Source organism: Anguilla anguilla, chromosome 18, assembly GCF_013347855.1.
Source record: "Anguilla anguilla isolate fAngAng1 chromosome 18, fAngAng1.pri, whole genome shotgun sequence".
In the NCBI taxonomy this organism is placed as follows: Eukaryota; Metazoa; Chordata; class Actinopteri; order Anguilliformes; family Anguillidae; genus Anguilla; species Anguilla anguilla.
In genome coordinates this window covers 25192529-25205641 of record NC_049218.1, presented here as the reverse complement: position 1 = coordinate 25205641, position 13113 = coordinate 25192529, and the positions used below count along the sequence as shown (strand labels likewise).

Genomic DNA, 13113 nt, shown 5'->3' with positions numbered 1-13113 from the left:
AGAAAATGGGATTGGAACTCGAGTGCAAATGACCACAGTGTCCAGCTGTGCCACGGCTGACAGACAGCGCAGCCAAAGCACCGCATTAAACAGGGCAGCCACCGCAGCCCCATTGCTTCAGTCTACACTGCCGCTCACAACGTCCTTTAGCTATTCCTTTTATTTTTATGGCTACTTACCAGGCGATTAGCCTCATCAGCTAAGAAGTCAAGGAACAATTTCGTTTCAGATTGGTTTTCCCCGATACTGACCGGAATTGCATTTTTATGCAAGGAGTGCTCTGCTGCAATTTCTACACGGCTCACCCTATATGAATGTAAATACCCACAAATTAAAGCTGGTGATCTTCTCTGCGTCACTTAAAAGCCGTCATATTCATTCATGTCATTTCAAATCCAATGTGCCGGAGTACACAGCAAAAACAACAAAAAAATAGTGTCACTCTACAAACACTTAAGTACTGCACTGCAAGTATGCATGCAATGTATTTATGTTAAGTTTTAAATGTACATTAACTTCACATAGAGTCATGCTATGATGATGGTACACAACGGGGTAAACATTGCCACGTTAAATCTTCAACAGAACAGCAATTTTGAAAAAAATTACATCAAAATTACATTACAGATTTCTCATTGATACATCAACTTTAACAATGTATGATGTCGAAGCCAGGCCTGATGCACCTGGGAGAACGCAATACTGCAATCAGCGGCACGGAGCACAGAGTCCACAGCTCTGCACTGAACGGGTTCTGTGTGATGCGATGGATTCAATGCGGTCCGCTCTCATTTCTGGAGATTTCTGCGTAGGTGGGCGGCGGTGAACGAAGCTATAGTGCAGCATAAAATATTAACGCGCAGCGCTTTGCTGTGGTGGCGCTGGAGCCGGACTACTGACCGTAGGAGTTGCGGGTTTGAATCCTGCGAGGGGGAACAGTGAAGTTGTGTCCTTGAGCGGTGTGCTTAAGCCAAAGTGCTGCAGTAAGCATTCAGCTGAATAAAGGAATAATGTGTAAAGCATGCTATGCCACGTGAGATGCCCTGTACAGTGCAAACAGATCACATTCATGCAGTCTGTGTTCTTATTCCACAGGCTTTCGCTGATTGTCATGGTGTTTGTCAACTATGGAGGAGGACAGTACTGGTTCTTTCAGCACGCCCCATGGAATGGTGAGGCCTGGGCCATTAACTGGCCCGGAGTACATGTGCAGCGAATCACGGCTGAATGTGAATCACAATTCTGTAGATCTGCAATCTGTAAATACAATGCCGTAGATCTGTAATCTGTAAATACAATGCTGTAGATCTGTAAACTGTAAATACAATGCTGTAGATCTGCAATCTGTAAATACAATGCCGTAGATCTGTAAACTGTAAATACGTTTTAATTGCAATGCTGTAGGTGCTGTAATCCGTAAATACTTTGCTTAGGAAGCATCATTGTCGTTTTGTTGTGAGAAATTTCCACATGTTCTCTGGCCTCAGGGCAGCACACTTAGGCTAACTAGCAGTTTGACTCCTGTTTAAGGCAATTTTTTACATTGCATTTTAGAGGACTGAAATAAATATTGAAGACCTTTCCCTACGGATAAAAAGTTGTGTAGCTTTATTGCGCTGGGGAAAAGCACATTTTGCTGTCGGAATTTACTACGCATTTAGCTGCCCATCAAAATCCAGCCCATTAACGCACATTGATATCGATGTCACTGATAATACGGAGTTCACATCGCTGTTACAGAAGAGACTGACTGCACTCGCTGACCTGCAACAAGGCTAGGCTATTATCCGTAATCTGCAGAACTCTAAATATTTAGCTACACACTCAGTAGCGTGTTTCATACAGTGTCATAGAATCTGGATGTGCTGCTCGTGAAGCTAGCGATAACAGGAGCAGCCTTGAATTTGAAATGTGAAAGGGATTTCGGTTAACTTATAAATGAACGACTGCACATGTCAACACACAGACTGCCACTTCACACCATTCCAGCCCTATTCAGTGTCATCAAACTTTAGATTCTTGCTCATGTTGTCCCACTTCCTGTCTGTGCAGGATGCATCCGCTTTAAATAAGGAGGACCAATGGCACTCTATTTCCCAGTCTTATCGGGGATCTCTGCAGAGGATCAATATTTATTAATGATTGCCAGAAAAGGAGAAATGAGGAAGGGTGCCATTTTAAATTTTAATAGAGACTATTACAAAGTGCATCTCCAAGAGTATTTAAAGATGAACTCAATTTAAGCTTTATAATAGCCTCTTCATCATATCAGCACAGCTGTATTGATCAGGGAGGAAAGCTGATGGATATTGATATTACCGCATGGCCTACGCTGTCTCTTACACGGCGCTTTATAAATCATTCACCGTCCAAAAAAAAAAAAAAAAAAATCGAAATCTCATATGAACATGCTTTCATAATAAAACACACACTGAAAGAAGAAACATTCCATTCAACATTCATTATTTTACATTATCGCTTTGTAATGACCCAGTTTTCTGCTAGTGAGCTTTGATCTATAGGGATATGATATGGGCACAGTCATCAATGTTTAAATGGAATATGTGCGCAACTACAGGGCAAAGATGCCCAGAATTACAGAAAAACATTGGCAGCTAAAAACCACTAAAACTTGAATATACATTCAACAATACCCTATAAAGATAGCTTACTTGCTGTTCAATTCCAAGTAAAATGAGATATCTCACATCTGTGTTCCATAGCCCAACAGTAAACAACAATAAATATATAGCCTATTCTCATTATACTCACATTTCAAAAATTAACATTTGAAGAAAGTTAAGACAGAAAGTGAAGTAAAGATTTTCCAATGTGTTGCAAGGCTGGGGAGATCCTGCAGACTGCAGCCCTTCCTCCTGGGGGGTCCGTCTGCCCACTTATGCGGAATGACAAGGGTTTCACTGCCTCAGTCAAGCGCAAAGCCACTGAACCAGAGGAAGGTGCTTTAGCTCGAATATCGTAATAGTGCTTAATTTCCATTTTAATCCAGTTCAATAAATATGTGACTTTTTATCAGCTTCATTGCTGTATTTTTGGTCTTTCAGGTCTAACGGTTGCTGATTTTGTCATGCCATGGTGAGTTAATAATATTTTCTGCTAAATATTCATAGATTATATACTATACATCACTGCAGATGTTCCCCTGATATGTTGAGAGGGGTGGCCAGTGATGCATCAGTTATTGGTTGGTAGTGGCAGTTAAGGGTTGGTGAGGGCAGGTAGGAGCTAGTACGGGCAGATAGAGGCTGGTGGGGTCGGTTAGGGGCTGTAGGGGCAGTTAGGGGCTGGTGGGGGCAGTTAGGGCCTGGTAGGCACCTTTACTGTGATTGGTTAATCTGTTCTTTCCATAATGTCAGTGACTCTGCTGTTGCGGTGAACTTTGAACTCACTGCAGATCACACAGAAGATTGTTTCATCTTGGAGGAAGCTCAGCTCATTAAGGTTGCAGAGTGGACCTTGCAGACAATAAAGTACAGATTAAAGTGGTGTTCCTGAATGGGCCAGCCGGTGATTATATTCCAGACTCACTGGACCCATAGGATGTGCTGTTCCTGTGATTTAAGACCTTTGATCTTAATTAACTATCTTCCCAGAACACAGTGTCGTATCAGGACCTCTGCATTTCTGAAGCAGGAATATGACTATATAGTGAGCTCCATATTTTGTTTGAGAGAAAGATATGCTTTTCTTGATTTGGCACTGTACTCTTGATTTGGCACTGTACTCTCATCTTTTATTTAAGGGGATTTTTGAACACTTTTATTTTGTTTATCGTGTAGAAATGACAGCACTTTTTACATAGCATTTCAATTTCTGGGCGCCATAATGTTTGGGACATATTACTGTCATGTAAATGAAAGTAGTCGTGTTTAGTACCATGTCACATATCCTTTGCATGGAATGACTGCTTAAAGTCTGTAACCCATAGACATCACCAGGTGATGAGTATCTTCTCTGGTGATGCTCAGCCAGGCCAGTACCGCAGCCATCTTCAGCACCTGCTTGTTTCAGGGGCTAGTTGTGTTAAGTTTTCTCTTCAGTATACAAAATGCATGTTCATGCATGTTCATTATATGCCGATCAGGTGAATGACTTGCCCGGTCAAGAACTTTCCAGTTTTTAGCTTTGAAAAACTTGTTGCCTTATACTGTAAGTATGACTGGGATCAATGTCTTGCAGTAGGATTAAGCGCCATCCAATGAGTTTGGAGGAATTTGCTTCAACTTGAGCAGATGATTCTGTACACTTCAGAATGTATTCTTGTGGGGACTCCAGTAAGCTAATATGTTGTGCTGTGCATCCCCAGGTTTGTGTTCATAATGGGGACCCCAGAAGGGTAATATGATGCACTGTGTGTCCCCAGGTTTGTGTTCATAATGGGGACCCCAGAAGACTGTTATGTTGTGTGCCTCCAGGTTTGTGTTCATAATGGGGACCCCAGAAGGCTAATATGATGCACTGTGTGTCCCCAGGTTTGTGTTCATATTCGGGACCCCAGAAGGGTAATATGATGCACTGTGTGTCCCCAGGTTTGTGTTCATATTGGGGACCCCAGAAGGGTAATATGATGCACTGTGTGTCCCCAGGTTTGTGTTCATAATGGGGACCCCAGAAGGGTAATATGGTGCACTGTGTGTCCCCAGGTTTGTGTTCATATTGGGGACCCCAGAAGGGTAATATGATGCACTTTGTGTCCCCAGGTTTGTGTTCATATTGGGGACCCCAGAAGGGTAATATGATGCACTGTGTGTCCCCAGGTTTGTGTTCATATTGGGGACCCCAGAAGGGTAATATGATGCACTGTGGGTCCCCAGGTTTGTGTTCATATTGGGGACCCCAGAAGGGTAATATGATGCACTGTGTGTCCCCAGGTTTGTGTTCATAATGGGGACCCCAGAAGGGTAATATGATGCACTGTGTGTCCCCAGGTTTGTGTTCATATTGGGGACCCCAGAAGGGTAATATGATGCACTGTGTGTCCCCAGGTTTGTGTTCATATTGGGGATCCCAGAAGGGTAATATGATGCACTGTGTCCCCCCAGGTTTGTGTTCATATTGGGGACCCCAGAAGGGTAATATGATGCACTGTGTGTCCCCAGGTTTGTGTTCATAATGGGGACCCCAGAAGGCTGTTATGTTGTGTGTCCCCAGGTTTGTGTTCATTATGGGGACCCCAGAAGGGTAATATGATGCACTGTGTGTCCCCAGGTTTGTGTTCATAATGGGGACCCCAGAAGGCTGTTATGTTGTGTGTCCCCAGGTTTGTGTTCATATTGGGGACCCCAGAAGGGTAATATGATGCACTGTGTGTCTCCAGGTTTGTGTTCATATTGGGGACCCCAGAAGGGTAATATGATGCACTGTGCATCCCCAGGTTTGTGTTCATATTGGGGACCCCAGAAGGCTGTTATGTTGTGTGTCCCCAGGTTTGTGTTCATATTGGGGACCTCGGTGGTGCTGGCCTTCAGCTCGCTCAGGAGGAAGGGATCCACTTCCCTGCAGCTGCTGCGGAAGCTGACCTGGAGGAGCGCCGTCCTCATCCTCATCGGGTTCTGCTTCATCAACTACAGCCCCAGAGATGGCTTACGTGCGTCCTCCCTTCCCGTAACTACGCCCCCTCACATGTAGGACGGATATAATGCTGTCGGGCTAAAAATATTTAATATGGATTTTACTTAATACTTTATAATGACTACGCATTGTTACAAATGCACACTAAATTCTTTTCAAAAACAACACTAATGTACCACCAAGGTAAAATGGTACAGTGATTCCCTTGTTAATAATAATTGTTACCTTAGGTTACTCTGGGTCTGATAGACCTGTTTCCCGTAATCTTAAGAGTAAGAGGGAGACAAGTGCTCATTTTGGTGGAGACAAACAGACTGATATTTTAGTTTTACAATTACCTGGCCCATTTGGCAATGTGCTTTTACACACTTCAACACTTTCAGACACTGAACATTACAAGCTACAAGCAAAGCAGATCCTATTTTAAACTAGTGAAATGTGGTTAGCTTTTTAAATTTTTATTTACCTTTATTAGCTATATATACATCTACATTTGATGTGCATTGTCAGCTTTTCGAGTTTGATGACGGCATTATAATTATCTACAATAATATTATACATTATATATAAGTACACAGCTTAGTTATAATAATAATACTGTATATGCAGCATGTACAGCAAATTTTTAATTTACATCTCTTTATTATCTTTAATAGTATGTTATATAAACATTTCCTGTTCCTACAAAAACAGTATCATTAAACGAGTGGAATTTTCTTATTCTGTTTCCCCTAAATACGGTAGCTATTAAACCCAGGTTGCTCATTATGGTCATCTTACATAAAAAATGTAAAACACGTACAGACAGAAGAGAGTACATTAAGCTGAATGACATCAATCCAACTCATCAAAATAATGTGGAAGTGGCTCCAGCCAGGATGAAAGAGCCCAAGTTCGGCTGCTCGTGCAGAATTCTGATGATTCTGAATATTTACGCTGCAGCATTATCAGATCTGAATAATCTGAATCTGGTGACTGCGCTTTATCTTGGGTTCTCCGATCGACTTGCGCTGCTGTTCGTTTATCTCTGCTTCCTATTAGGGGAGGTTGGACAGAGAGGAAATTGTTCTTCATTAATAAGTGAGGCTTTTTTTGTTGTTGCTCTCTCATGCAAAGTGCATATTAGGACAGCTTGTTTTATTTACTGTAACTGTATGGTGCTACCCCAGATCAACTCTCACAGAAGTGAAAAGTACTGAAAACATTTTGAAATGCAAGGTATTGCCACGCAATCGTGATGCTCCACAATATACAGGCTACTGCTTGTTACTGCTGAATTCAGATAATACAATTTATGATTATTTATAAATATGCTGTAGTGAAAAGTATCCAGGTAAAATTTTCAAATAATTCAGCATATTTGTAGTATTTCCGTAAGTGAAACGCGTTTATCATCTCAGTTGGTTCAGCTTCTGCCACCCTCAAACACAGAGGCCAAAAAAAGCCTAATTTCTCTTCCAGTGTCCTTATATCGGCGACATCACAACATTCGCATTATACTTATATTGCATTTCTTTTTCTCTGCGAAATGATTTTTGCGCTGGCTCTCTGTCATGCTTCCTCTGAAAGAGCGCTGGGTCAAACCTAATTTGAATGGTTCATTCAGCGGAGTTTGGAACGACGGCCGGGTCCATTAATTAAGTCTGCTACCCTCTGAGGAGGCCGATGTCTTCAGGAACACAGACAGGGGTGAGGCCGTCCCAGACGCAGATAGGGCATACCGGGGGGAGGGGGGGGGGAAGGTACAGCTATCAGTGTCCGACCTAAGGGGGGCACAGAAGCACCCCGCGTCCATCAGCTTGCTTTTTCATAATGGAACCGGGATGATGCCGTCGTAATCGGGTTAACAAAAATATTATGATACTTTCAGGACCAAACATCATATCAGGGGACTTTTAAAGGCGGCTGGATTCATCAGAAACAATCTCGGTTAATGGGCAATAACAGCGGATAGTGTTACGCAGCACATGGCCCGGGGTATAATGGACGCTGCGATAATGCGAGGAGGATGCTGTTTTACCATAATGCGCGGCACGTCTGCAGTGCTAACGGTGTAATAAAATAGACACCGGCCTTTCTCTTATGTCTGAGGCAGACGGGGACATTTTGTATGAAATCAAGGATTGTTCCATATTTCACATTGCATTCCGTCAATGTAATGTGGATGCCTTGCAATACATAAAATTCATTTATAAAGCTCAACTACTTTATTCATCATCACTACTACTACTGCTACTGCTACTGCTACTGCTACTACTACTACTACTACTACTGCTACTGCTACTACTACTACTACTACTACTATTTTTACTACTAGTACTACTGCTGCTACTACTACTGCTACTACTACTACTGTACTACTATTACTGCTACTGCCACTGCTATTACTACTGCTATTGCTACTGATACTGCTACTACTTCTGCTACTACTACTGCTCCTACTACTACTACAACTACTACTACTGCTACTGCTACTACTACTACTATTTTTACTACTAGTACTACTGCTGCTACTACTACTACTGTACTACTACTACTACTGCTACTGCCACTGCTATTACTACTGCTATTGCTGCTTCTACTGCTACTACTGCTGCTGCTACTACTACTACTGCTACTACTGCTGCTGCTACTGCCACTACTACTACTACTACTACTAATAATAATAATAATAATAAACACCTTTTAATAAATTATTAATAACACTATATTTTATATAACCTTTTATATTGCCTGTCTTTATTCGTAAAGATCTAATAGTGAATAAAATGATGTTTTCATCAGCTTATTCACATCGTATATCGATCACTTCCTGATTAATGGCCCATAAGGCAAAGGTGTGGGGGAAACTGCCGCGAGTGTCAGGCGGGGGGGAAAGCCAGCTTCCTGTCCGAGGAGTGATCGTCCGCTCGACGCTCTTCTTCGTTAGACGTTCTCACCCCACCGTCCAGTACTTAAGAGGAAAAAGGCATTTCCCCCTTTCTATTTGATTTGCTGGGATCAATGACGGGGTATGTGTCGATTCACAGGAATCTGTTCCTTGAAGAGGTTTTCAATTAACTAATGTGCAGATTACCATCAATCTCCCAGGAAGGCACTTCCTGTTTCCCTGAATTGCCCCCGCTTCCTTATTTCTTGGAGATAACGTGGACCCGGTAATGAATCCTCCACTGACAGACGCATTCCTGATCCAGACTGACACGACTTCTTTCTTGCTCCTCCCTCCCAAAGTTATTATTATTTCTTTGCAACCAGAGAGCTTATTTTTAATTTCCTTTTTTATCTTTTGGTCATCACGGCGCTTTCTAGATCGATATAACAATCATAAGGATTGCTTTATTAAATTACACGGCGATAAAATCAAAACAGCTGGTTGATGACATTACATTTATGGCCCTCCATATACAGAATCACATGACTGTGAATTTAAACCAGTGAATTTTTATGGGGAAATACAAACCCCCCCCCCCCCCATGTCCTTATGGATAATATCTGCACATTCATGTCACTTTTATGTATGTATTTATGTATTTATATGTTTATTGCAGTTTCCTGGTCTTGGGCTCGAGTCCCTGGAGTTCTGCAGCGGCTGGGGTTCACCTACCTCATCCTGGGCCTGATGCAGATAGTCTCTCCTGGGAGAAATGTCCCTCAGCAGGAGGTGTGTTTGGTCCTCCACTACACCCCTAACATTGGGCACATATGTATCCCACAATGCATCCTGCAATGGCCACGTAGTGCACAGCGCACCCCGACTGTGATTAATGTATCCTAGCGCTGTGACCTCACAGTGCGTCCTGCACGGAGCGCTAAAGCGCTAAAGCTGTGTGTGTTGTCCATTAAAGCTGTTCTGTACTGGCTGCAGTGGGTCTAGCTGTGTGCGTTGTCCATTAAAGCTGTTCTGTACTGGCTGCAGTGGGTCTAGCTGTGTGTGTTGTCCATTAAAGCTGTTCTGTACTGGCTGCAGTGGGTCTAGCTGTGTGCGTTGTCCATTAAAGCTGTTCTGTACTGGCTGCAGTGGGTCTAGCTGTGTGTGTTGTCCATTAAAGCTGTTCTGTACTGGCTGCAGTGGGTCTAGCTGTGTGTGTTGTCCATTAAAGCTGCTCTGTACTGGCTGCAGTGGGTCTAGCTGTGTGTGTTGTCCATTAAAGCTGTTCTGTACTGGCTGCAGTGGGTCTAGCTGTGTGTGTTGTCCATTAAAGCTGTTCTGTACTGGCTGCAGTGGGTCTAGCTGTGTGTGTTGTCCATTAAAGCTGTTCTGTACTGGCTGCAGTGGGTCTAGCTGGGTGTGTTGTCCATTAAAGCTGTTCTGTACTGGCTGCAGTGTGTCTAGCTGGGTGTGTTGTCCATTAAAGCTGTTCTGTACTGGCTGCAGTGGGTCTAGCTGTGTGTGTTGTCCATTAAAGCTGTTCTGTACTGGCTGCAGTGTGTCTAGCTGTGTGTGTTATCCATTAAAGCTGTTCTGTACTGGCTGCAGTGGATCTAGCTGGGTGTGTTGTCCATTAAAGCTGTTCTGTACTGGCCGCAGTGGATCTAGCTGTGTGTGTTGTCCATTAAAGCTGTTCTGTACTGGCTGCAGTGGATCTAGCTGTGTGTGTTGTCCATTAAAGCTGTTCTGTACTGGCCGCAGTGGGTCTAGCTGTGTGTGTTGTCCATTAAAGCTGTTCTGTACTGGCCGCAGTGGGTCTAGCTGTGTGTGTTGTCCATTAAAGCTGTTCTGTACTGGCTGCAGTGGGTATAGCTGTGTGTGTTGTCCATTAAAGCTGTTCTGTACTGGCCGCAGTGTGTCTAGCTGTGTGTGTTGTCCATTAAAGCTGTTCTGTACTGGCCGCAGTGGGTATAGCTGTGTGTGTTGTCCATTAAAGCTGTTCTGTACTGGCTGCAGTGGGTCTAGCTGTGTATGTTGTCCATTAAAGCTGTTCTGTACTGGCCGCAGTGGGTCTAGCTGTGTATGTTGTCCATTAAAGCTGTTCTGTACTGGCTGCAGTGGGTCTAGCTGTGTATGTTGTCCATTAAAGCTGTTCTGTACTGGCCGCAGTGTGTCTAGCTGTGTGTGTTGTCCATTAAAGCTGTTCTGTACTGGCCGCAGTGGGTATAGCTGTGTGTGTTGTCCATTAAAGCTGTTCTGTACTGGCTGCAGTGGGTCTAGCTGTGTATGTTGTCCATTACAGCTGTTCTGTACTGGCCGCAGTGGGTCTAGCTGTGTATGTTGTCCATTAAAGCTGTTCTGTACTGGCTGCAGTGGGTCTAGCTGTGTATGTTGTCCATTAAAGCTGTTCTGTACTGGCTGCAGTGGGTCTAGCTGTGTGTGTTGTCCATTAAAGCTGTTCTGTACTGGCTGCAGTGGGTCTAGCTGTGTGTGTTGTCCATTAAAGCTGTTCTGTACTGGCTGCAGTGGGTCTAGCTGTGTGTGTTGTCCATTAAAGCTGTTCTGTACTGGCTGCAGTGGGTCTAGCTGGGTGTGTTGTCCATTAAAGCTGTTCTGTACTGGCTGCAGTGGGTCTAGCTGGGTGTGTTGTCCATTAAAGCTGTTCTGTACTGGCTGCAGTGGGTCTAGCTGTGTGTGTTGTCCATTAAAGCTGTTCTGTACTGGCTGCAGTGGGTCTAGCTGTGTGTGTTGTCCATTAAAGCTGTTCTGTACTGGCTGCAGTGGGTCTAGCTGTGTGTGTTGTCCATTAAAGCTGTTCTGTACTGGCTGCAGTGGGTCTAGCTGTGTGTGTTGTCCATTAAAGCTGTTCTGTACTGGCTGCAGTGGGTCTAGCTGTGTGTGTTGTCCATTAAAGCTGTTCTGTACTGGCTGCAGTGGGTCTAGCTGTGTGTGTTGTCCATTAAAGCTGTTCTGTACTGGCTGCAGTGTGTCTAGCTGTGTGCGTTGTCCATTAAAGCTGTTCTGTACTGGCCGCAGTGTGTCTAGCTGTGTGTGTTGTCCATTAAAGCTGTTCTGTACTGGCTGCAGTGGGTCTAGCTGTGTGTGTTGTCCATTAAAGCTGTTCTGTACTGGCTGCAGTGGGTCTAGCTGTGTGTGTTGTCCATTAAAGCTGTTCTGTACTGGCTGCAGTGTGTCTAGCTGTGTGCGTTGTCCATTAAAGCTGTTCTGTACTGGCCGCAGTGTGTCTAGCTGTGTGTGTTGTCCATTAAAGCTGTTCTGTACTGGCCGCAGTGGGTCTAGCTGTGTGTGTTGTCCATTAAAGCTGTTCTGTACTGGCTGCAGTGGGTCTAGCTGTGTGTGTTGTCCATTAAAGCTGTTCTGTACTGGCTGCAGTGGGTCTAGCTGTGTGCGTTGTCCATTAAAGCTGTTCTGTACTGGCTGCAGTGGGTATAGCTGTGTGTGTTGTCCATTAAAGCTGTTCTGTACTGGCTGCAGTGTGTCTAGCTGTGTGTGTTGTCCATTAAAGCTGTTCTGTACTGGCTGCAGTGGGTATAGCTGTGTGTGTTGTCCATTAAAGCTGTTCTGTACTGGCTGCAGTGTGTCTAGCTGTGTGTGTTGTCCATTAAAGCTGTTCTGTACTGGCTGCAGTGTGTCTAGCTGTGTGCGTTGTCCATTAAAGCTGTTCTGTACTGGCTGCAGTGTGTCTAGCTGTGTGTGTTGTCCATTAAAGCTGTTCTGTACTGGCTGCAGTGGGTCTAGCTGTGTGTTTTGACCGTTGTGCTCGGTGTGAACAGCCTCGCTGGTGGGACCCCCTGCAGGACGTGGTTTTGTACTGGCCGCAGTGGGTCTTCGTCCTGCTCCTGGAAGCTGTGTGGCTCTGCGTCACCTTCCTGTTGCCCGTGCCCGGCTGTCCCACGTAAGTACTGCTGCCCTGTTCCGCGTGACACTGACAATCTGTTACAAATAATTACTGACAGTTTGTTCTGTAATTAATAAAGCTTTTATAACCATGTAGGCAAACTAAGACCTCAGTTATGATGACAGTGATAATGGCGGGATTTAGAGTCTATAGACAATGGAAGGGTTGCACGAGCCAGTGTCTCATAACTTTGCAGGGCCATAGGATTTTTATTTGGTCCAGAGGGGAGAGAGACTCCAACTTGCAGCAAATTAGTTTTCCAGGAAGTCTCTCATCCAATCGCCAATCAAGCTAAACTCCACTTAGCTGAGCAGTTATCCTTGATCAGGCTACAGAGTGGCACCTGTGTGGCTGCTGGTCAGGTACAGTACAGCTACTCAGCTTTTGGCCAGCAAGCAAATTTTCAGAGCTGAGAATCAGCATATGCATGCACAAATGAATACACACATGCAAAAGCATGCATTCACACACATGTTTACAAACATGAACCCATGCACACATATACACAGACACACACACACACACACATACACATGCACACACTCACACGCACATGCACACATGTACACACACACACACATACACACACACCAGCACACTGCATGTATGGCCCATGGGGGATAAGAGTGGGATGCAGAGGGGTAGATTGCTGAAATAATAAAAATCTTCATGGTCGATCTGTACATCTATCGATTGAGAATCGACTGCTGTCCCGTGCAGGAATCTGAGTCCA

At 44.2% G+C, this 13113-nt stretch overlaps 1 protein-coding gene across 3 annotated transcripts in view; it reads left to right on the top strand.

Annotated features, from left to right (window-relative positions):
- Positions 1-13113, top strand: part of si:dkey-192p21.6 (uncharacterized protein LOC565246 homolog) — a 51017-nt gene that overhangs the window by 18469 nt on the left and 19435 nt on the right. For all 3 annotated transcript variants that reach the window (XM_035400199.1, XM_035400200.1, XM_035400201.1), the window contains exons 7-11: positions 1096-1172; positions 3066-3096; positions 5448-5608; positions 9141-9253; positions 12256-12377. In XM_035400199.1, coding sequence (XP_035256090.1) covers positions 1096-1172; positions 3066-3096; positions 5448-5608; positions 9141-9253; positions 12256-12377 — 504 coding nt within the window. The remainder of the gene's footprint in view (positions 1-1095; positions 1173-3065; positions 3097-5447; positions 5609-9140; positions 9254-12255; positions 12378-13113) is intronic.